This window comes from Esox lucius, chromosome 3 (assembly GCF_011004845.1).
Source record: "Esox lucius isolate fEsoLuc1 chromosome 3, fEsoLuc1.pri, whole genome shotgun sequence".
Taxonomy (NCBI): Eukaryota; Metazoa; Chordata; class Actinopteri; order Esociformes; family Esocidae; genus Esox; species Esox lucius.
In genome coordinates this window covers 13347516-13372674 of record NC_047571.1, presented here as the reverse complement: position 1 = coordinate 13372674, position 25159 = coordinate 13347516, and the positions used below count along the sequence as shown (strand labels likewise).

The following is a 25159-nucleotide window of genomic DNA, read 5'->3' as shown; positions in this document are numbered from 1 at the left end:
GGGTAATTCCACTATTTACAACTTGATGTTCCAGGGTTCTTCACACCTAAATTAGTCTTTGGGACAATAAAAACAGCAATCCATGGTTTAGTTCTTTTAACAGTCATCTAACTTTTGCTACTGATAAATGGAACTAATTAGGGCATATGGGCATGTTTTTGTTTCTTAATGGACAAATTACCTTTAAGTAACATTAAACCAAATATAAAGTTGATTTCAGGAGTTTGGGTGAGTTTTAAACATGATCATATGCACTATGGCTTCCATTCATTTTCAATTAGCTGGGGATGAAAATGTACAGATGTTGGCGATCATGGCTGTTTAAAGGAAACTGTTTACATAGATTATTGTTTCTCTATACTACATGCTATTTTCAGGGCAAGGAACCCTATTACATTATGGTATGTAAAAGTGAAATCCTTTAATAGGGACATCATAACACCATATGTCAAGGACTTATGTCTTAGTTCAAGAATCTATTCTCTCCACCTACACCAATTGCTACATACATAAAAAAAAAATCAGAGAAAAGTATTGTGTTTGATAGTGAAGGCATTTTCTCAGGGTTCCTTTTGAATAATCTATGCCCCTTCCAAAGTTGTTTCTGCAACAACAAAAAATACTAAAAGAGAAGGAAAAAAATCAATGATTCTAATTTTGGACATCTGTTCCAAAGTATTCCCATTAATAATTAAGATGTTATCCTATACACGCAAAATATCAAATAATCATGTTTTGGTGAACTATTTCAGTTTGTGCTTCACCAACTTCCTGACTGTCACCTGAAGAAAAAATGTTGGCCATGTATAACGTACTGATTGTCCCACTATCTAGTTTCAGAGTTTAGATCCCCAATGTATTGTAAAAAAATACTGCCATCTGCTGACAGAAATTGGAAAACTAATGAAAATCAGTGCTCTCCAATTTATTTACATTATATCCAGTAACAACTATTGTGTGAAATATTATTTGAATATATTTCAGTAAATTGTATAGTTTCAGGCTATTATACAGGTGTATTACATCATGGAGTATAATTTGTTATTATGTAATCAAATAGAATTATATACAATAACAATGAATTGTGACGGTACTGCCAAATATAGTTTAAAAAAATACAGTGTTACATTCATAAGAAAATAACGGTTGCCGAAGGACTCTGTTGTTAATACACCGTTGTCAAAATGTACACATAGCAGGCATAAAATAAACTGTCACGACCTGGTCACGACCCACCCCGGTGACCGCTTGGACGAAGTTAGGACCCAGCAGCAGTAATGAAAAATGGGAGGAGTCAGCTATTATTTCGAGTAGTCAGTGGTTGAAAATGAGTTACTGAGACGGATATAAATATAATCTCACCAGCTAGCTCGGTGATGTTAATCTAATATCACTGAAATATAACTCAGGTGCAGTGTAACGGAGCGAATATGTAAAGTTCCGATACATATTAATGAATTATTCATAGCTAACAGGTCCTGCCGGAGAGTTTATCATGTTGAAAATGAAGCTGCCCATGCAAACCGCGGAGGAAGGAGTCCACACGGTCGAAGACACGCAGGAAAATACCGATTCCAGCGGTCATACTTCGGTTCCCTACTCTGGTGTGAACCATCGGTTTAAGTATTCGACATCGGAGTCGTGTAACCTGTCTCAAATTGGAAAGGAGGTGGTGTTTGAATGGTTTGGCAGGCACCTTAGTCCTTCAAAGCGAATAGAGTTCATGTACGGACTACTTCATATGTGTCACCCACTTGAGCTTCGCTTTCTGGGATCCTGTCTTGAGGACCTTGCACGGAAAGATGTCCACGTCTTGGACTCTGAGATAAGGGCTAACAGTCAAAGCGACTTGGGCCTCCTTATGGATGTTGCCGACCCTGTCGTGCGTTCCAAACTACTTGTCTGCCTGTCACTTTTGGGATCTGAAAACAGAGAATGTGCGGGAACACTATACCGTGCCTTGAGCCATATGGACCCCACTCTATACTTGAACAGTTGTTATGATGTTCCTTTATCTCCACGTGGGACCACACAAAATGTACCAGATCAAAATTCCACTCCTGAGTGGGGAGTTGAGGCTCAGAGATTCGGGCATCCCAGCGGGTCTACACTGGAGCTGGAGTCGGGTTCCCTGGAGCACTTGGCACTGCTTTTGACCATGGCATCGTTACACCCGGCGTTCTCATTTCACCAGAGGAGTACTGTCAGACATCATTTGGACAATGTGGAACGGGCCATAGAGGGGAAAATGCATTGCCACAACCGCACTAGCGTCCAGGTAAATGCCACTGGACAGTTCACGGGATTGTAAACAAACGTGTAGTATTTCGATACAGCAGTAGCTATCTGTCTTTGAGTTGATAGCCAGGAGGATTCCCCCGATTGAGTTAAGGGATATCCTTATCTCTTTGCCTCCTCCTTAGATCACCTCCTTAGGACATTCCTTTTTTGACTGACCACCTGCTCCTTTCAATCCGGCTAATTGAATTGAGCAGGTGAAAGCATCTCAATCTTCTCATAAGCTTCTGCCACATTTTACTATGCTGTGTTATTATTTCAGTGGTGGTGAAGAGAAGCCTCAAGTGAAAGCTACTGTTCACTATTGAGATACACCTTGGAGGTCCCCGCAACACGTATCATGAGACTTACTTTCTCATGTTTTAGCTATGTCAAGGCTAAACCCTATATTTTTGGACAGTAGGTTTAAAACTGTAAAATAATGTACTGATGTAAGTACTTTGTGTGGTTGGGCTAAAAAGTGAGAGGTTAGTATAGCCGTTCAATCCCTTTGTTGCTCCAAGCAATCAGTTTTAATTTCCAAAGGTTTCGTTTTCAACGGTTTCATTTTCAACGGTTTCATTTCCAAGAACAGTCTAGAGTGCTTGATATTGTCACAAAATGACTGACGCAGTAGACTTTGAATTAAGATCACTTTCTCAATTTGCATTGTTCGAGAATTGAGAGGGAGAGAGCATATCTGGCTTCAGCAGACATGTTGGCAACAGCTACTCTGTCTTTTGTCACCTTCCCTACAGTGGCTAGCCTGCCTATATTACTGGGAACACCCAGCATTCTTGTGAATGGTAGCATTGTGATCTTGCTTTGCATTGTGTTGGAGAAACATCTTTCATTTACTGCATTACTGTCCCCCCCTCTCTTTCCTATCCTCTGTTATTCAGTAAAAGAAAGCCAGGGATTGTAAACTGTCTGACTGTTTCTTTCTGTTACACTTTCTTTTTCACTCTTATTCTGTCATCCTTTCTGTCTGTCTCTCTCTCATCTGACAGCTCTCTAGAAGGGGCCTTCTGTCATGCTGTATTGGCTCACTCTCAGTATAATTATAATGTCTCATTCAGACAGTTAGCTGACACTTTGTTGGAAGATTGGCATTATTTCCACTCATAGCAGAGCTGGCCTTTTAATTGAAATACAAGTGCCATGTACGAGGTGTTTCTTGAAACATGCGGAAGAGGAAACTATCGATGGAAGTATCAGTTTTTGAATGTTGTAAAAGGGCATGTGGTTAGGAAGCATAGTTTTGTACTAAACCATCAATCTGTACTCTTCAGCATTACGGCCTGTGGAGGGAGGAGCCCAGTCCCAACAAAACTGACCTGGGTGCGTCGGCCCACTGCGTTTCCAATCACCTTCCCAACCGGACATCATTCCAGAGAGAAGGTTGTGTTCCTTTAGACATTGTGTTCTCCGAGGTCTCATACGTTCAGCGGAATGTTCAGTGTTAACCACAGTTACATTTAGGTGAGTTGACAGTCATTGCTTAAAAGTATAATCCTGGTCTTTTTTCCTGCAGCATTTCATATTGACAAGATTGTACTAAAGAGGATATCTTGGAACCAGGGAAACAGGGAATATTGTATTGAGGTATGTTATTTCATTTTACTATTCCTGCGTACTTACTTACGTTTTTAAAGAGTACAGCTGTTGGATAATATTTGAATGGGCCTTATGGGTGATTTCAACATTATGACTTACACTCACCTAAAGAATTATTAGGAACACCTGTTCAATTTCTCATTAATGCAATTATCTAATCAACCAATCACATGGCAGTTGGTTCAATGCATTTAGGGGTGTGGTCCTGGTCAAGAAAATCTCCTGAACTCCAAACTGAATGTCAGAATGGGACAGAAAGGTGATTTAAGCAATTTTGAGCGTGGCATGGTTGTTGGTGCCAGACGGGCCGGTCTGAGTATTTCACAATCTGCTCAGTTACTGGGATTTTCACGCACAACCATTTCTAGGGTTTACAAAGAATGGTGTGAAAAGGGAAAAACATCCAGTATGCAGCAGTCCTGTGGGCGAAAATGCCTTGTTGATGCTAGAGGTCAGAGGAGAATGGGCCGACTGATTCAAGCTGATAGAAGAGCAACTTTGACTGAAATAACCACTCGTTACAACCGAGGTATGCAGCAAAGCATTTGTGAAGCCACAACACGCACAACCTTGAGGCGGATGGGCTACAACAGCAGAAGACCCCACCGGGTACCACTCATCTCCACTACAAATAGGAAAAAGAGGCTACAATTTGCACAAGCTCACCAAAATTGGACAGTTGAAGACTGGAAGAATGTTGCTTTGTCTGATGAGTCTCGATTTCTGTTGAGACATTCAGATGGTAGAGTCAGAATTTGGCGTAAACAGAATGAGAACATGGATCCATCATGCCTTGTTACCACTGTACAGGCAGGTGGTGGTGGTGTAATGGTGTGGGGGATGTTTTCTTGGCACACTTTAGGCCCCTTAGTACCAATTGGGCATCGTTTAAATGCCACGGCCTACCTGAGCATTGTTTCTGACCATGTCCATCCCTTTATGACCACTATGTACCCATCCTCTGATGGCTACTTCCAGCAGGATAATGCACCATGTCACAAAGCTCGAATAATTTCAAATTGGTTTCTTGAACATGACAATGAGTTCACTGTACTGAAATGGCCCCCACAGTCACCAGATCTCAACCCAATAGAGCATCTTTGGGATGTGGTGGAACGGGAGCTTCGTGCCCTGGATGTGCATCCCACAAATCTCCATCAACTGCAAGATGCTATCCTATCAATTTGGGCCAACATTTCTAAAGAATGCTTTCAGCACCTTGTTGAATCAATGCCATGTAGAATTAAGGCAGTTCTGAAGGCGAAAAGGGGTCAAACACAGTATAAGTATGGTGTTCCTAATAATCCTTTAGGTGAGTGTATAAACAGTTACTTTGGAAAGAATTTCGGCCCCTTCACTTTCTCCACATTTTATATTGACAAATAGTATATTTGCCGTTAATCTAAACACAATACCCCGCAATGACAAACCAAAAACAAGTTTTTTGAAATTTGGACAGATTTAGTGAAGAATCTCATGTACACAAGCATTCAGACCCTTTGACATGACGATCCAAACTGAGCTCAGGTGCATCCTATTTTTTAATCGTCTCTAGAATTGGATTGGACATTTAGAAAGGTACACACCTGTCTGTAGAGGGTCCCACAATTTGCAGTTCATGTCAGAGCAAAAACCAAGCCATAAAGTCTGAGGGACTCTCTGTAGACATCAGACAAAATTGTCAAGGGGTAGATCTTGGGAATGTTATACAAAAATTGGTAAAACATTGAAAGTTCCCTGAAGCAAAGTGGGTTCCATCATTGTGAAATGGAAGAAGTTTGGAAAAACCAAGACTCTTCCTAGAGCTGGCAGTCCAGCCAAACTAAGTAACCAGGCAAGAAGGGCCTTGGTCAGGGAGGTGACCAAGAACCCAATAGCCACTCTAAAAGGTCTTCAAAGTTTATTTGCAGAGATGGGACTACCTGCCAAGGCACCAACATTTTTTGTCTTGAATGCCAAATGCGACACCTGCTGTTATGAATGTACAAGTTATGAAATAAACATGAAAATATTGCGCTTCTTGATCCAATGTTTCATAACTAGGGTTGTAAAAATGTTGTACACCATCATAATTAATTATATGAAATTCAGACTTTCCTGAAATGTACGTGTAAAGAAAGAGGTTTCCTTTTCAAAAGCAGTGTGCTATTATGTCCCTGTATGTACAAGCCTATCCAGTATTAATCAGCTTAGCTAGCAAGATTAACCTTAGCTATGGATTGCCGTTTGTTATCAAGCGGGGGGGAAAAATATATGTATATGTATATATGGTTAATTTAAAGGGCCAATCAACAGTTGAAACAATACCAACTTTCTCCCTGCCTCTGTTTCGGTTTGACAAGCATATGTTTTAGATGCAACGCTGTATAATGGACACAAATCCACATTAATGCCTCCGTTAGTATTTAGCAGAACCTTTGATTTATATTGGCTAGTAGCATGGTTTTGATTTATATTGGCTAGTAGCATGGTTTTGATTTATATTGGCTAGTAGCATGGTTTTCAAGTCCGTTTTCTGTTCTGTTCAAGCTTTAAAGGGTCCGTGCAGAAACAGGTGCACTTCTAAGGTTTTGCCGGTAAAGAAAAGGAAATAACATTTACGGAGATAAACACGTCATGTGTTAATGTGATGTTAACATTATCTTTGACATTCCTAATCATAACACATTTGCTGTGGTTTGGAAGGCTTTTAAAAGGTCTCCAGAAGGCATAGTCCCCAGGATTGCATAGTTAAAGGTATCTTAAATGATGCCATGCAGTGCTCTCTGTAATTCTCAGAACAGTGGGCCTTAACATTTCTTCTATACCCTAAAAGATTGGATTTCAAATCAAACCATTACTATGAGGTTAGAGTATAGATTCTCAACTTTTATCTGTGGGAATTTGTGTGCATGTTTCTGTGCATTTCTGTCCCAAAAGTATTATAATGTCCAAATTAGGAAATTACTTATCCAGTCCATTAGTATTTGGATAGTGACACAAGTTTTGTTGTTTTGGCTCTGTACCCCAGCCAATTTGATTTGAAATGAAATGATGACCATTAAAGTGCAGACTGTCAGCTTTAATTTGAGCATATTACATTCATAAAACATGACCTATGTAGTAATTACAGCCCTTTTTTATACATATTTCCTCAATTTTAGGGGACCAAATGTAATTGATCAAATTAACATAGTCTAAAATGAAGTCATCATATTTACTATTTGGTTGGAAATGCAGATTTGTCAGCCTCGTGATGGCCTGCTTTACCGGAATTGACAATGCTTGCTCCCTAAATGGATATACAACAGAAACAGACCCCAAAAGCAAATGACACACCTAAGAATCACCTCTAGACCTTTTGGTTGTTCGCTTGAACATGAACTGGCAATGCAAATTCGTTCCAATTATCTAAATACCTTTGGTCCACTGAAATGCGGGCAGTATGTATGAAATAGGCTTTTCCTACTGTATGTGACTCACAGTATAAGGATGTAAACACCCTCAAATTAAATCTTCTTTGATGACAGCCATGTACTACAGCCATCTTCAGCTGTTGTTTATTTTGAGGTATTTTTGCCTTAATGTAGGCCTCATCTTCAGCAAATAAAAGCCATGTTAAATAGGATTAGAATTTGTGCATTGACTTGGCAGTTGAAGCTGGAAGTTTATTTTAGGACTGAAACTCCCTAGTGGCTATTGCCATATGTTTGAGGTCATTTTCTTGCTGTGTGATGAAGCACTGTCCAATAATTTTAGAGACAGTTGCTTGTACTTTTATGTACCCTTCAGAATTCATTATGCTGCTGCTTTCAGCAGTTCTTGATTAATGAAGACAAATGAACCAGTGGCAGTCATATATGCCCAAGCAATAACCCCCCCCCCCGCCTCCCCTTTTAACGGATGAGGTGTAGGCGTCCGTGACCTGGCTTTTCTCTGGCTGAGGTTTACTAGTGGTTTGTGCCAGCAGTGTAGCCTGTCAAGGTCTGCTGGTGAAGTCTTCTGTGGTTGGTAGTGGCCGACACGCCCGCGTCTACTTCCTAGAGAGGTCCTGATCAGACTTGTTTTTATTGTAGTTAGTATTTGTTGGTCATTTATTGTAGAGGTCTTCCATTTACTTGAGCTCACCGGTGCTTTCCTTCTTTTGGATGATGTTCCAAACTGTTGTTTTTGGTAAGCTTAAGATTTTACATGATTCAGCTCTTCATAAAAAAATTCTCTACGCATCCTAATGGCTTGTTTGACTTCCAGGGACACGTTTGCGCCTCGTGTTCATAGACAAATTGTTTGTGCTTCTTAACTCAAATGATGGCACTAACAAAACATTTGTCCTGAGCTTCAGATTGTTCATGCAATATTATGTATTTTTCTCTTTTAATCATTGAACATCTGGACAGGCAGAGATCTAAGACATTGCCTGGCCCTGAATCCCCAGTCAGGATTGTATGGCCAGGCCTCTTTGTGACATGCTGCCCCATTCTGAGGAGTCAGTGAGGGGGAGGAGAAAAGCCAGGCAGTGAAAGCCAGGCTAAACGGGACAGCAGGAAGGATTTCTCCCTCCTATTCATATGCTGTCCTCCTTTGCATGAGAACACAATATGGTGGAAATATGTTTTCGGCTTTCTCGACCCCAAAACATCTGCCGTGGCAGTGTTTAGAAGCCTGCAGCGGTATCATATCAGCCTGTAAAAACTTTTTTTTTGTGTGTTTTTTTTAATCTAGTGGGTTGAAGTACTTGAGGTAAACTCCAACATTTCACAACACTGAGTTGTGAAAACAGTGGTCATTTCACGACAACATTGTTGTCCATTTCTGTGGTCTGATTAAAAACTGGCCAAAGCTTGTTGAGTTAGTCACTGTTAAGATATTAAGTGTTAGTGAAGGGTTAAAATCCGATCTGCATTGTGTGGCTAGCAGGATGGGCTATGTCGACGGAGGCTTCGGAATACCACCATTTTCTGTTTAGTCTGCTCTTCACCAAGGTACTGATAATATGCACATCTGCAGTAATAGTGTGGTTAGTGGGTGTGACACAGGTATGGAAGGAAGGGCTGTGGCCCAGTTACAAGTGCCTTGCACAAGTGTTCAGGGATCTACTATACACAATTTGTAATTTTACTGAGTCACAAATGTCACATTGAAATTTTGTTCTGTCGGATATTTTATTTAGAAACACTTGACAACCGGTTATTATAATGTGACATTGGTTTTAATATTAATAATAAGAACATTAATATATGTTGCTTGCGTAACTATTGCATTAAAACCTACACATGAATGTTTTGTAGAGACACCTTTCACTGCAAAAACAGCTTTTTTAAGTCTGGGTAAGTATGCACCAGCTTGGCACTGTGTCAGCGATTTTGACCCATTCTTTGTTGATTTGCTCCAGGTTGCTCAGTATTGTTGGATGATGCTTGTGGACTGCAATTTTGAAATGGTGCCATATATTCTCAGTGGGATTGAGAATAAGGTCTTTGACTTGGCCATTGAAGGACATTCACCTTTTCTGTTCTTGAGCCACTACAATGTTGCTTTTGTCTTGTTTTGCTGAAAGGTAGCCTACATTTGAGCTTGAGTTTTTTTAGCAAACTGAAGCAGGTTCTCTTGCAGCATTTCTGTATTTTGCTCAATCCTTTGTTCAATTGTAACATGCCCGGACCCTGCCAGTGAGAAGCATCCCTATAGCATGAAGTTGCCACAACCATAATTTACTGTATTGATGGTGTGTGTTTTGACGTTTGGAAAGTATTATTTGTGTACCATACAGGTTTGGCTATGGGTGGTATGTTGCTGATTTCACCTTATTTCAATTTATTGATCCACCCGCACCCGGAAATCCTACACTTGGAGCCTTTTCCTAATCTTTGCATTTCTGTTACTTTATCGTTAACTTCTGCAGAATTCAGATTGACAGCCTGATCAATGATCTTTCAAAAGTCAGATTTTTATCCAGAAAATGTGATGGCAACTTTGATGGTTCAGATTTGGAGGTCAATGATACATTAAGGTGACTTCGTCCTTGTTAGGACAGTGTTTTTAATTTGTGTGAACGGGAGGCGTTCCACAGGATGAGGGTTAAATACTTATGCAAGTAACTTATATTTTTCTTCGATTTTTTTCCAACACAAAGCCAATGCAACCAAACAATAATTGATTTTGAGTGTCGGTGTTAAATCAAACAGAACAAAATTTCAATGTAAACTTTGTAATTAAGTCACATTTGTGAATTTGTCAGTGGTCCGAATACAAAGTGATGTGGAAAGGTTTTTCTCCCATTACCCCTGTGCAAACAAAAACATTTTTCTTTTATTTAATGAACAAAGTAATGTCACCCAATGCCTTTGTGTGAAAAGGGATTGCCCTGTAGTTTCACTGGTTGGTCAGTCTCTCACATTGCTATGGAGGAATTTTAACTTGCACGCCCATGTAGAGCTGCATTCTCTCAGTCATTTGTGGGTTGTTGTGCATGAACAGCTTTTATGTTCTGTCTCAATTTAATTGGGTTTAGGTCAGAAAATTCCAATATGCTATTAAAAAACATAGGTGAAGTTGGCCAAAACACCACTGGGAACACTTGTCAAGACTCCTGGAACATTATTCTATGTAGAAATTTGTAAAGTTGAGCTTTAAATAAATTGGTCCTAGTAGGTCTGGTGCAACCCAAACACTGTGTTCCAAATTACTGACCCCATGTCAATGGTCAGCATTATGGTCATAGCATGTTATTTCTTTTTCAGTACATGGAAGACTTGCTATTATTGAAGGAACCATACATTCTGCTTTGTATCACATCATTCTAAAAGCCAACGTCAGGTCAACGTGCACCAAGGTCACGCAACGAGACAGCCATCCAAAATACACAAGAAAGTCAATGAAAAAAAAATCACATTTTTGGAATGGCTTAGCTAAGGTTCAGACCTAGACCCCATTGAAATGTTGTGGTAGGACGGTTAAGAGCCGTTCATGCTCAATAACCCACAAATGTCAGAGGTAAGGCAGCCCTGCATGGAGCAGTGAGCCAACATTCCTCCACAGCGACGTGAAAGACTGACCATCAACTAAAAGAAGCGTTTGGTTGCAGTCATTTAGTCATATGTTTAGCCAGCGTGTGTAAAGGGGCAATGACTTTTCCACAGGCTGGGTTTTGGGTGTTGCATAACGTTATTAAAATAACTAACTGCTACAAATGTTGTTCCTGTTTTGCATTACCTTTATGTAGTATTACATTTTGGGTGAAGACATTTTCTAAAAAGCAGAATTTGAGGAAATCACCAAGAAAGCAAATACTTTTCAATGGCACTGTATGTTATTGAACCTGACTTTTTGTAGCCTCATTTTTTTATTACAGAAATAGCCTAACATGAGAACCGCTGTAATCAACAATTGGAACCCACTTGGCTGAAATGTGGAAGAAGACGGGGAGAAAATCTTGCTGCCAGCCAGTGCTGACAAATGAAACAAACACACACACGAGAGAGGGGGGGCTTGCTGGGCATTGTCATCTGCTTCACTGTCCATGGTATATGAGAGGGGGTATTAGTCTGTTAGTGAGAGGAGAGCATCCATCATCTTTAGCACAGTCGGCAACTCACTGTGTCTGCTCTAGGTTATACACATCACAACCTGAGTAGACTGTACAACTCAGGTCAGGGGTTTGGCAAAGTTCAGTCTAAAAAAAATGTTGTGAGAGGCCTTGGCCTAACTATTGCTGAAAAGTTGCACATTAATTTTGTTTACCTTGTTAATTACATCCTAGACAGCCACTATTGTTCTGATCTAGGGGCTAAAATGAATACCCCCATCTGCCAAATGCAGGTAGATTTTGGCACTGGCAGGTGGAATGTTTATTTCATCAGTCACATTGGCCAGTGGTTACGCAAAGCTCTACACAGTATTCTTTTTAAAATATAATGTGGCTGCTAGAGGTTTTATTTACCTGCCACAGTGGCTGGTGACCCAAAAACTATATTTTGAGCAGTAGTTCCAATCTAATAAACATGTGGAAGAAGTTAGTACACCCATACCTTTACCATCACATAATTAAAATTAGAATCAGGTTTCCCAAAACAGACACAAATGGTTAGAAAATCATTACAAAGTAAATTGGGACGGTCCAGCTATAAAAATGAGAAACTTGATCTGGTTTGGTCTTAACCATTATAGGTGTGTATTAACACTTCTATCGAAAGACCTATCCGAGGCACTCAGAAGGAAGGTTATTGATGCCAATGGGTCTGAGAGGGATTACAAGCAATTCGAAGTACATCATTCCACTGTCCATCAGGCTATGTGGAGTAAAGTCCAGTCCACTGGCAATCTATGTAGGTTCGTCCCAAGTGTTGAAAGGTGCTCATAGAAGTCTCTCAGAACCCCAGGGTAATAACAAGGGATCTATGGGCCTCTCTTGCCACAATCAGTGTCCAAGTAAAATGACTCAACTGTTAGGAAGAGACTGCACAAACTTGGCCTACTTGGGAGGTCAGGAAGGAAGCCTCTGCTCTAAATAAAGAATATCAAAACTCAGCTGAAGTTTGCCAGACAACACCTCCGTACACCAAACTGCAGGAACAATTTGCTCTGGACAAATGATTCAAAGGTGGAGTTGTTTGGCTTCATTTCTTATGAAAAATGTGTGTCCAAAATGATCCTAAATACACAAGTAAACCTTCAACTGAATGGTTCAGAAAGAAGAAATGGATGGTTATGGAATGGCCAAGTCAAAGCTCAGATCTCATCTTACAAAATACTATAGAGGAAGCAGGCTCTGCTAGCAAGAAAGTCAGAGAACATGACACAGTTGAATAACTGTAAAGAACAGTGAGCAAAAATTCCATCCACTTGATGTAAGACAGTCAGTTTAAGAAACAATTTCAAGAAGTTATTTAACACAGGGCAACACCAGATTTGGAAGCTAGGGTGTACTTGTTTTGTTTTTTTTGCACTATGAAAATGTATTCCCACAGGAGAGCACATTTCTTTCAATTAAAACCCTTATTTACAAAATAATCCTTAAGTTGTAGGCAATCACCTCTACACCCTGCGTAAAACAAATTAGATTTTTTTTAGAACTTTGGCCTACTCCGGTCTGATTTGTGGATGTTTGTGAAAGCATTCCTCAATTCCCCATACTGCCTCTAGGCCTACTCTATTAAGAAGTAAATTACTCCACGACAAGCTCTGTTCTGGCTTGTTAGGCTGCCATTTCAACTTGATGACAACCAACATATTTGTGCCATTTCCTGCCTTTGCATTAATCTTTGAGTGTGTTTAGTCTACATCAACGTTGCTTCATTTAAATTACATTTACATAATATGTAAATAGTATTTTCTGTTCACTCTATATAACAGTAAACACTCGCCAGTCCAGAGGTATGAGATAAGGCTCAACACATCTGCTGGCATTTCTTTGGCTAAGAAGGCATATATAAACCCACAGACTATGTTGTTTACCTGGTAACTTACAGTGGGGAGAACACAAATGCACACAAATGTCCAAAGGATGAGGTACAGTCTACTGACAGACTGTTACCCACAGCTACTGAGGTCCAAAGATGATGGCTCAGTGTGTATTGGAGTGGAATGATTGATTACAGTGGAGAGAACAAGTATTTGATACACTGCCGATTTTGCAGGTTTTCCTACTTACAAAGCATGTAGAGGTTTGTAACTTTTATCATAGGTACACTTCTAACTGTGAGAGACGGAATCTAAAACAAAAATCCAGAAATTCACATTGTATGATTTTTAAACTGAGCCTTTTTCAATATAACAATGTAGAGTAGCCTACGCATTCATGTTGTGAATCGTGTTTACTCTCCACTTGTTAAATGGAGCGCATCCGCTTTCAACGACAGCATGCCATATATGTGTGAACAGGGTGTAACCTCGGCTACATTGCCATCTCTGGCTACCTTGACTTTTTAAATAGTCTAACTTAAGGCATTTGGAAAAAAATTTATGAAAAGACACGTATTTATCAAAAAAGCTACTTGTTTGCTGGCCCTAACCTGAACCCCATTCTAACCACATTTTAGCCTAATAATCAAAGTACAATATCTCCAAAAACAATGATGTGATTCAGTGTTGGATAACATGCCTGCAGCTTTCCAGATAGAGGGGCAGATGGGTGTTTTAAACAGAATACTAACATAATTGTTATTGTACCTGGTGCTTTGATCAAGAGCTCAAAGATTCAACTTTATTGTCATTGTACAAGTTCAGTACAGTACAACGAAATGCAGTTAGCATCAAACCACAGTGTTAGAAGATGGGAGAACTGTTGTATCTGTCACGGAAATTACCACTTTTGATTGAGTTAGTCTGAATACTCAAATGTAACCTTTATTAATAGAGCAATTGTAGGAAACAGTGGTTTGTCTCAATCCAGCACACTGTTGAATGATGATGTGCTATGTACTTACAGAACAAAAAGACAGATACAACCAAGATCTCGTTCACAGATTAATAGAGAGCCCCATGATCTGCTAGTGACTTTTACAGATGTGAGACATAAACAAATAAACAAAGGTCAATTAAAGGCAAAATTTTCTCTCCCACAATTTTCTCTCCCATATAGACCAGCAACTTTCTATTTAGATTTACATGGGATACCATGTAAATCTATGGATTCTGCCAGTCATTGTGATAATATGAAGGGAGACATTTTATGGCCATGACACCCCCTGTTCTAATGGACCTTGGAAACAGACTGCTCTGGCACTTACTTCATTTAAAATCAAGCAATGTACATAGTTTAAAATAAAACAACATTTTAACATAAAACAGATTTATTTTATTTAGGACCAAATTAACACATTCTAAATTTGTGATTAATTGCTATTAACTACAGATGTTTATGCGATTGATCATGATGAATTATTTTAATCATTTGACAACACTAATTCAGATCCCTTCCCAGAAAAGATGATTGGGCCCAGCAATAATGGAATGTCACCTATGTGAATATACACTGCTCCAAAAATTTGAGGGAACATACACTTAGTCATTAAAACCAATTTTGAACCATTTCATGTTAACAAACTATAGTTTGTTAGGATATCTACTTTGTGTATGACACAAGTCATTTTTCCAACAATTCTTTATCGCCAGATTTTATCTCTTATAATTTACTAATTCACAATTACAGTGGGTCAGAAGTTTACATACACACTAAGTTAACTGTGCCATTAAACAGCTTTGGAAAATTCCAGAAAATTAGGTAATGGCTTTAGAGTAGATTATAGTGTGTTCTGCACTATATAAAGCACGGATAGCATCACATATTCTACCGGCTTTTCAGTGTGTTTAAACACTATAGTAAAAACAGTTGCTTTTGAAATGTCAGACGGCATACACCTATAAGTCTATAAGAAACTGGAGAAAGAGGCTGGTGGCCTAACTAGCGTTACTGTTGTCTTGGCCTCAGAACGCACATGAGCTTCCGTTTACTCCGAGGGAGGTGGGCAGCTGAGACTAGTCTTGCGTGGTGGTCGATTAAACCAATATGGCTCACAACTGTCATTTTCAATGGGAGGCTTGTGATGTCCAGTAAGCAGAACCTAGGAGTGAAGGTGGGCAGATACAAGCACAAGCCAGGGAGGTCCTGTATGTAATTACCGGCAAGTTCTAGCATGTTACTACTCTGTGAAGTGCCTGTAATTCACCCTGCACTCCAAACCACAGCGTAAAGGTCTTACATTTGTGCTTCATGCTTTCCGTAACATATTTACACTTTTGGGGACTGAGAACTCTATTGGGATCAGATGTTTCATCAATGAGATAATCTGCAGAATGTGGGCCCAGTTCCATTCCCTCCATAGGCTTCCACTGTCTGGCCACTGGGCTTCCTCTCCCTTTGGGGATGGAAATGACGACCTGATGCTTCAGATTTATACATCCAGTGGGACTCCCTGTCCATCTGTGGTCAGATGTTCTTATTATACTTTAATATTTGATGATTGCCGGAGCAAACCGTCTTGCTTGAGAGAAAGAGAGACTAATGACGATGTGTTCTAAACATGTAAGAAAAAATTCCAACCTAGCTTTTTCTACGGTAATCACAAGCATCAGAGAAATGATGTAATGATCCAGTTTGGCCCTAAAATCAACCAGTTGAATCATTCTGAGCTAGCGTTAAGAGCCCAGCTGACATCACCTTCTCCTTGTGTTATTAATACAGGCTGATGAGGACACGGAAGATCTACGCTCTTAACTACCTCACCCATTGGAATGTGCTAAACGTTTGACAGCCCCGGATATCTAATAAAAAGTGACAGTTTGTGGGCTGTTTTGAGGGAAAATACCATTAAAATGCCTTGCACTTTGTTTCACCTGAATATGACATAATGCTGTTGAATGCAGTGTGTCTGATGTGTGTCAGGTTAAGCGTTCTGATGTGTGATGTCTTATTCCCCTCCAGGTCCAGTGGTCTGACTCAACTTGGAGCACAGTGACAAAGACTCACCACGAGCTGGATGACTTCCTGTCCAAGGTACGAGAGAAAACGCACATGCCCATGGATTATAGGCTTACAAGATATTGGATTTATTTTGTGGTGAAAGTCCCACTAACCGCCATCTGTGCAAAGTGGTTTCTCGATCGGATAAAGGTCTCTTGTCGTATGTCATCATAACATTGATATCAGTGCTTCTATTTTGGGGAATATTAGTTTAATTAGCTAGCTCTACGGCCATCTGGCAAAGCAGCTGTTGTGTTTATTTTACTAATATAATACTGTATGGTATATTCCTTTTGCTTCTACTACTGTATGTACATCCCCAATTTGTGTGTATAAGCATAATTAATGATTGTTTATGAATATATTGTACATAGGTACTGTACTTTTTTGAACAGTATGAGGGCCACAATATTATTTCATCATGGGGGGGTTGCAGTGGCAGATCTGCATACCCACATTTATTATCTACATATTTTGTCATGGGATACAGAGAATATTTACAACTTTGCTGCACTTTCAACACATTTTGTAGTGGGACACAGAAAAGTAAAAAAAAAAAAGAGAATCATTCAATTCCACTTATTTTGCTATATAGTGGAAAGAAATGAAAGAAATAACAGGATGTCTGTGTAACTATTACTCAGTGGTGTAGAAGTATGATTACTAAATGTTTAAATATTTAATTATTATGTAGTTGTCATGGGCTAATAGGACTGCCAATAAACTAGTGATGAAAAACCACATTATTTAATTGCGTTTTAGAACGGTATTCTACTGGTCTAACTCTAAATTAAATAAAGGCCAACTTAAACCCCTCCTACCCCAAAACAATATTTATTTGGAGGCTGACAAAAGAGGGCCTCTAGTTGTCTATTGCTAACACTGAATCCCATACAGCTTCTGTGTAAGAGGTCCTCTGATCCCTTTGAGAGGGGGCTGCTGAAGTTGCTGGCCCAGGGAGCCCAGTACGAGCCCAGGGAACTCGAGAGGGCATTACAGTGAGTTCCTCTTTTACTCTTCATTTGATCATCCAGACCAGGGCAACACAACGCATGCAGGAAAATCTTTAAACATTTTACATTTTATTAAAAAAATGTACTATTTCGATTCATACTGATATTTTTATGTATAAAACTGATACTTAATTTTTTTTTTTTTATCTTGAGCTCTTTCCTGTCACAGTTTTGTTGTTTGTATTACTGTGAATGTGTTTAACCACAGTGTACTGTGTTATGGAGCGTGTTGACCAGCTTCTTGTTATTGTCACTACATCAACTCCAGTGTGGTCTCTCAGGCTTCACCTGTCACATATATCTAGGTCAACTGTGCTGACATCACAGTGGGGGGTGGGGCTGGTAAATGACCCTTACCGATATGGACAAATGTACAGTAGACTTGGATGGACATTGCATCTCTGCGTCTGGCTTGATTTGGTGTCATTGGGAAGATTAGCAGCCGTTGAGGCTGTCACCTTTTTTAATGAGTAATTTTTCTGTTTTTAATTGATTGGTCACTGGTGACGACCGAATGAAGCGATGCTTAACCCTTTGTTGTCCCACCCAAATGAGTGTTTTGTAACGCCGCTGATTTTAGATGTGCTACAGCACCTACATCCACATTACAATGTCTCTGTTTTTATCTCTGTGTAATTGTTGTTTTGAACTCCTGTTACAGGGAGAGGCTGCTGTCAGCTCCGGAAGCCTTCAGGCAGAGAGGAGAAGTCTGCAGGTTTCTCCTTCCCGACTGCGGTGTCTGTAAGGGTTTGTGCCCAGGACTAAGCCTCCAGGGAGGTAGGATAACATTCTCTACCTATCTCTACTGGAACACACAAACCATCAACCACATTGGTTTGGGATAACTTGAAACCTAGAGCACAGTAACCCCTCTCTCACCTAGTAAATTGTACATATGGTTTGATGTACCAATACAGAAGAAATGTTAGTCATCTGAATTCAGAGAATGGGAAAGGAGTCAATGCATACGTCCAGTTAGATGCAAACATAGCAGTTGATGATGATTGATCGATGATTTGAAGGCCAACTGACAAAAAGCAACGTTTAAATAAATCTGACTTGGAGTGACCAGTTTTCTTCAAAATGCCCTTTGCCTCCAGCACCTTTGTTAATTAACTCTGTGGTAGACTTTGCCCATTCAGTCATTCTAACTCCACATCTTTCATGGCCTTTGAAAGTTTTACCCTGAGGCCAGTTTCTGGAACCGTAGTGCTCCCAGATGATCTGCAATTCCTCCAGAAGTAACACAAAACCCTCACTGACCCTGAAAGGAATAGCAGCTGTCCCAGGTGGCTGTTTTACCACATTAAACCCCAGTTGATGATTATCAATTGACTAAACAAAATTATTATTAGGGGATGGTTTCCTTGCATCTCTGATCATTCAGTTGAATCCAATGCTGGTTGCTTTCACACCGCTGCATCAAATTGACCAGGGCCGTCCATAAACAAGGCATTTATTTTTTCTGTGTAGGCTACATAAAGCTTCACTGTTAACACTGCAGCTTTGGATGCGGTGGGGAAGCTTTAAGCTTTTAATCAGGATGCAGGTCTGTTTTTGCCCATTCTCTAGCATCTCGCCAATCTGGTCTTTCCTCCCCAGACAACCCAGTACCTTCAGCGAAGACCCGCAGGGCAACGATGGAGCACTTTAAAGACGACTGCACAGAGCCATCCAGTCAGGAGGAAGGTGAGCTGGTATTGTCGCTGTTGTATCTGTCTTATGTAAACTCTTCCTGTCTCGTTGTTCGCGGGATCATTATCATATCAATTTCATACCAATTTGTTTTTAGCCAGTGAGTTTTGTCCGGTCTCATTTGATTGACTCTTTTTCGTGACTCTCCCAGACTTAGCGGGTCAGTTCCCAGGGCATCAGACGAGCAGCAGCAGCCAGGGCCAGAGGTAATATCCCTGTCTGTTTAGCGGTGGCCTTGTGACTGATGGGGTTGTAGTAAGAGGAAGATTTTCTTTCCAGGACACTGATTCCAAAGAGCAGCCAGAGGGACATCCAGAGACCTGCTGTTACCCCAGAGCACAATGGCGTTAAGGAGAGGAGGAACAAAGTGGGCACCGTGTCCTGTAGGCCAGGCCGACATCAGGTCAGTCCTTCTGGCCTCTCCTCTTGGCTGGCTTCTCCTCTTCCCCGGCCCAGACACTCCAGATGCTGGTTGAAACAGCAGTACTGTCGAGTGGCTGACTGCGGCTGACTGGAATTTGTCATATCGTTTTTCTCGTCTTTTTTTCTTCTTCTTCAGAACGAAGAGGAGAAAAGGGCTTTCGCTCCAGAGCAGAAGAGTCGGAGAAGACCTGATGAGAGGTGGAGAAGTGAAGGGGCCAAAGTTTACATACCGAACGGTATCGTCAGACCACAGTCCACACACATCAGACAGGGTGGCAGTCAGAGTAGGTCACCAGTGGGTTGGCCAATAACCTCGCCTGGGTTTGGACCTGCCAGTTCACTTCTGTATGTGGATGTCTAAGTGTGTTCCTCTACCCCCGTAGAGTCAGTCCAGGACAGATCTGGAGACACTTGGTCTGAGGCCTCCAGGACTCGCTCCAGCCCACAGCACGAGCCCAGGGAGAGACTGGACGGGGAGGACCTTGAAGACCTGGAGGAAGAGAGAGGTGAGAGGCCCTGTAACAGCCCTCATTCCCCTCTGTCTCCTGTGGTGACATTCCCCCCCCAGAGCCAGATTAAACCTAGACTAGATTAAAGAGCCCTGTCAGTGGAGACTATTTAGTCCAGGACTAGTCTATATCCCAGACCATATCCGTGGTGTGTAATGGTTCTGTCGAATCTCAAGATGTATTTATTTTGGATGTTTTCTCTCATCCAGACACCAATGGGAGTTTCACAGGCCAGTCTATCCACGGGAAGAGACCAAGGGGTCACAGAAGGGTCAAGGCTGTGGCTACGGTCCATCCAATGGTGCCTGTAGTGTACCAGGAAGAGTCCTCCTCCACTTGGCCTGGTCCCCAACATCTAGCCTCCGTGGTCCAGAACGGCCTGGTCCCGGACCGCCTACAGCCAGCGGACGCTTCATTAGCAGACCGGGTTCTGACCGGGACTGCCCGCATGGTTCCTCGGGAGTCCATCCCAAGTCAGACGTCCCTGGGCGACCCCGTGGGAGAGAGGCGTGTGTCCCCTCCGACCGACCCGGGCTCCAGCGGTCACCTCGTACCACAGCGCTTCAGGACCCCGACTAGCCTGGAGAGTAGGAGCTCTAACCCCCAGCACCCCATGGGCGCAATCACCGTCATCCCCTCCACCTCCCACATGCCTCCCCTGCAGCCAGCACGCACCGGCCCTGACCCAGCCTCCGCCACCCTGCCCCTGTCGGCCTATACCCCCGACCCTGGCCCAAGGCCCCCCACCCTGGCCAGCCTCCCCGCCTCCGCGACGCCATCTTCAGCGGCCGCTGTCACCGCACCTGCCGACAGCCCAGTCGCCGGCCCGGCCCAGACGTTCCCCCACAGCACGGTCCAGGGAGACGCCCCCGGGGCAGAGGTGGGACAGGCGCGTCCTCAGCCGAAGCCGCCGTCCCACCCTCAGCAGCAGATGGGCTGCGACACCTGTGGCTGCCGTGACGGCTGTGGCGGTAGCCACTCCGCCTCCCCCGGCTTCTACTTCCCTCCCCAGGTGGGGCACCAGGTGTTCAGCAACGCCCACCTCCCGCTCTTCCACGTGCCCTCCATGAGCGGCGCCGGATACCCCGGACGTGTTCAGCACCAGGGCAACGGCGCCGGCCAGCTGCCCTTCTACCCCCCCCGCACGGCCTCGGCCACGCCGCTGCAGTATGTCAGCGGGCCTCTGCTCCGCGCCGCCCACCCGGACCGCGTGCTGGTCTCCCAGGCGGGGTACAACCTGCCGCAGATGGCACCCTTCAACCGCTTCTACGCACCCGTGTACACGTCGATGGGAGTGGGACTGGGCGCGGGCGTGAAGAAGAGCAGTGCCAACGTCTCCTGCTATAACTGTGGGCTCGGCGGGCACTACGCCCTGGACTGCAAACAGCCCTCCGTGGAAGCTGGGCATCAAGGTAACACTGGTCAGACAAGTGGCAGAGAGAGGAGGTGAAGCCTCTGAGGGAAGGAATTGCTCTTTTAGTTTCAGATGAGTCCTTTTTTTTTTTTTTCTACAGAAGCTGACCGTAGCATGTTCTAGATCGTTTGAACGAGCTGAAAAAACATCCAAACCAAGTGATGAAGCAGCCTTTGATTGAACTCTGAATCTGATAGTTGAGCATAGACTGTGGACATAACACCCTTTAGGGTTACTTGTTAACTGGTTAAGCACGCAACACTGACGCACTCCTGTATGTGTGTGTGTGTTTCAGGTGGCTTTCAGCTGAAGTACACAGCCCCCCACTCCTCTGAAGGTCTTGACAAATCTGAGTGACTTGAAAGAGGACCATGGCAAAGCTTTGTTTATCTCACTACAGTAAAGATTCCAAAAAGCCATTGATTTGAAGAGTACAGTTTTAATCATCTGTATTTCCTTCAATCTGCCCCTGAATTTGAGAACCTGTGCAAATATACTGAGCAGTTTTTCAGCAAAGAATGGAATCCTGTATTATTTGAAGTATTTTCAGAGGACGCTGTTTTTTTGCACTGGAGAACGCCACGACGGTGACTCATGTTAACTACTTTAAAGAAAGAAAACCATGTATTTAAACGGTGCAGATTTGGTGGGGAAGGTTGTTTTAATCTTTGTTCTTTTTCTACATTTTAATTTTGTTCTGAATCTACCTTTGGTTCGTAATTACTTTAGGCTAAGTAGCCTAATACCAGCTAAAGCATTTAATGTCTTGAACTCGCTTGTTTTCCCCATGAGATGCATGGACTGGCACTTACAATGAGAGGGAAGGTAAGGTTGGTTGTATGGTAAATAAGTGAGAAAGTGCCTTATTTTACATCATCATTTTCAGAACATTTCAGTTTACATTGACATGTACCGACAGATAAACCGAGAGAGGTTGTGGTCTGGAAACGTGGAGTATGCGCATGCAGCAACTCTACAAGCTCCTTTTCAGTGTCCGGACGTCTTTTAATAGGCTACTTAAGTTAGCCAATGTAAAATATATTTAGCTACACAAAGCCAAATAATAAATGTAGGTTCCGTCATTTACTACTTCCACCTCGGTCACCCTGGGTCATGTGCCGGGATGAATCAGCAGGTCTCTCTGGCGAAAGCACTCAGTCCTGTCTTGTCACAATAAGCATACTTCATATCGTTATACATTTTTGTATCTTTTTTTTGTTGACAAACCACAGGAATTTTCCACTTGAAACATGTTCTATGTTTGATATGTCTGGACAAATTTACCCTTTCTCCAACCACATTCCCAGTTTTTGGTGGCCGGTCCCTGGTAAGCCCTCAGACATTTTTTTTTACCTTTAGGTACATCGCAGCAAATATTTGAATAATTAGTGTAATAAAATGCTTGTAAAAAGAGTCTACATCTCTCATACAGGACTCGCCTGCTTCTGCAAACTTTTTATGATCAACTTTGATCAATGATGGCTACTGATGAATCATAACCACTGCATAAACAACTACACCAATAGGCAGAAATGGTTGTATTGCCTAACATTGCCGTCACATTAACAATGGACCCCAAAATGACTAGACTAGATGTTTCCTTCAGTTTCCACTTCAGAAATCGTGTTGCTATTATTTTATATATATATATATCTCTTCACACTGCAATACTTGGAAGGAAGCCCCTCAGTAAAGTATTGTTCACTACCTCGGAAAGATGTGGCACGAGAGTTAGATGTTTGCAAGTTAAGCCTATCCTACAAAATAATATTTTGTCTTCGAGTATTCTTTGATACACGTCAGGAAATATATTGTAAAAAGACCCCTATGCTTCCCATAGAGAAGTTAGAGTTCTGTTTTTTCTAATAGGTGTTCTGTAGGGAAAATAAGTTTATATAATAGGTTTGTAATCAGCTAGTAAGCCTTCCAGCTGATTTTTATTTTATTTATTTCAGAACAAATTATGTAAATATTAAATGTTACTAATTTGTTTTTGGCTAAAGAATCCAAAAACGTCACACTTTATTTTTGGGATTGTCATTAAGCAGAAAAAAATGGTTGGGGTATGTTGATATGTGTTTTGAATTGTTTTTGACAGAATATGCAGAATGTACCATGAATAAGACTATTTGTTGTACAAGCTAACAATATTCCATTTGAGGAAGTTATTGAAGTAAAGAAGTAATTGTTTTATTACAATTTTTTGCCACTTTATAATGAAGTGAATGCTGCTGTTGTCTTGTACTGTTTACTGGGGTCAAAAATGAACAAAATACAAGTGTGTGTGTGTGTGTTTGCTGTCCCCAGTGCTCTCAGGGCATTAGAGGACTAGTGCTTTAAGTATCCCCTGAGCTTGTCTTCTTCAGGATGTGATTTCCTGGAGCTCAAAATCAACCCGTGAGCCCCTAACCCATAGTCACTTGGGTCCTTCCACAATCAACCACTGAGTATTCTGTTAAATCTGAACGCATTAGATGGGTGTAACCGATATTAAAACCTTCACCCGAGCATGCCTTTGGATACGCTTGGTTGAATTCTGGGCATTTTGCTTTCACGACTTAACCTTTTGGGCTAGTTCATACATTTTAGGGCCTAGGCAGGGCTGGTTCTAGACATAAGCAGTCGGTACCGCTAGGGGATCCAATTTCTTAGGGCCCTCAAAAGGCTAGAGCCGGCCCTGGGCCTAGGGGTTGATTGGGTCCCTTCTCCTGTCACAATGTATGTGTACTGTACCTATTGAAGATGAATGTGAGGCTCCTGCCTGGTTTTATGGACTTGTCAGGCTTGTTGCCAGGACCTGTGTGCCCTATCCTTGTCATGCAGCAGGTAGATTGTAATATGCATGTAAGTGTCGTCTGTTTTGTGTACGGGGCTACATGAACACTTACTGTATCAGTCTAGTTTACGGGTGAAAACATCTGTGTTGTAGTCAGTTGTCTGTGGGACTGAAAGTTAACTTCAAGTTAAGGTGGGGTTGTTAAGGTGGGTTGTTTTCCAACACACGGCAGAAAAATGCACAAGCTATCTGAAATTGACGTGCAGGTAAAATGTCTGTTTTATAAAGTGTCTCGTATCCACTGTTTTTGTGTAAGCGTCTTTTGGGAATCCTGTTTTTTACCTTAACGTTTTAAACATTTTGTATTGGGTTTAGGAGCCCCGGTTGAGTTTATTTTGTATATCTTTATTTTGATAAGGTTTTAAATTAAAGTTTAAAGGGAACCCTATGCTACCAAGCCTGTCTTTTGTATGCTTTAGATTGAGGCTGGGTCTGATCACTACAGTGTTCTTTATCTAAATGCTAGCTACTAAAAAGGTTTGTTTTACTGTACTTCCTTACTGTGCTAAATCAAGCACAAACCATTTAACAGTGAAGTTTCGTTTCGTCATTTAGCAGATACTCTTATCCAAAGCAACTTAGAGGCAATTAGTGTCTTGCCCGAGGACAGAACCACATTTTTTAGGATTTCTTTTAGGATTTGATCAAACAATCTTCCCATGACTGGTTGAATGCTCTAAACGGTACGTTGGTAGAAATCAATGGAGAAAAAACAAACCTTATATATCTATAGTTCTTCACACATATGAGACACTCCAGCTACATCAGTATGCCAAATTCATTCTAAAACTCAAATCTTTAATGTCTTCTCAGGTGTTATTTGTACTTACAGTAAAATCTGAAATTATTTGAACAGTGACAAATGCTTTGTTTTTCAAATGCATTCCAGCACTTATTTCAAATCACCAGAGACAAAAAACTAATTCTCACCTTCCA

At 41.6% G+C, this 25159-nt stretch overlaps 1 protein-coding gene across 2 annotated transcripts; it reads left to right on the top strand.

Moving 5' to 3' along the window:
• Positions 1–1313: 1313 nt before the first annotated feature.
• zcchc2 (zinc finger, CCHC domain containing 2) lies at positions 1314–24611 on the top strand. 2 transcript variants are annotated; one of them, XM_010894083.3, is made up of 13 exons: positions 1314–2278; positions 3570–3678; positions 3812–3882; positions 16295–16366; positions 17231–17331; positions 18008–18123; positions 18949–19035; positions 19193–19247; positions 19321–19444; positions 19601–19700; positions 19848–19970; positions 20183–21385; positions 21683–24611. In XM_010894083.3, exons 1-13 carry the CDS (start codon positions 1496–1498, stop codon positions 21742–21744), a joined length of 3006 nt encoding a protein of 1001 aa, XP_010892385.2. In that variant the 5' UTR covers positions 1314–1495; the 3' UTR covers positions 21745–24611. The 2 variants fall into 2 exon arrangements, with proteins under 2 accessions (XP_010892385.2, XP_010892384.2); XM_010894082.3 differs by having other exon boundaries at positions 19601–19748.
• Positions 24612–25159: the final 548 nt, after the last annotated feature.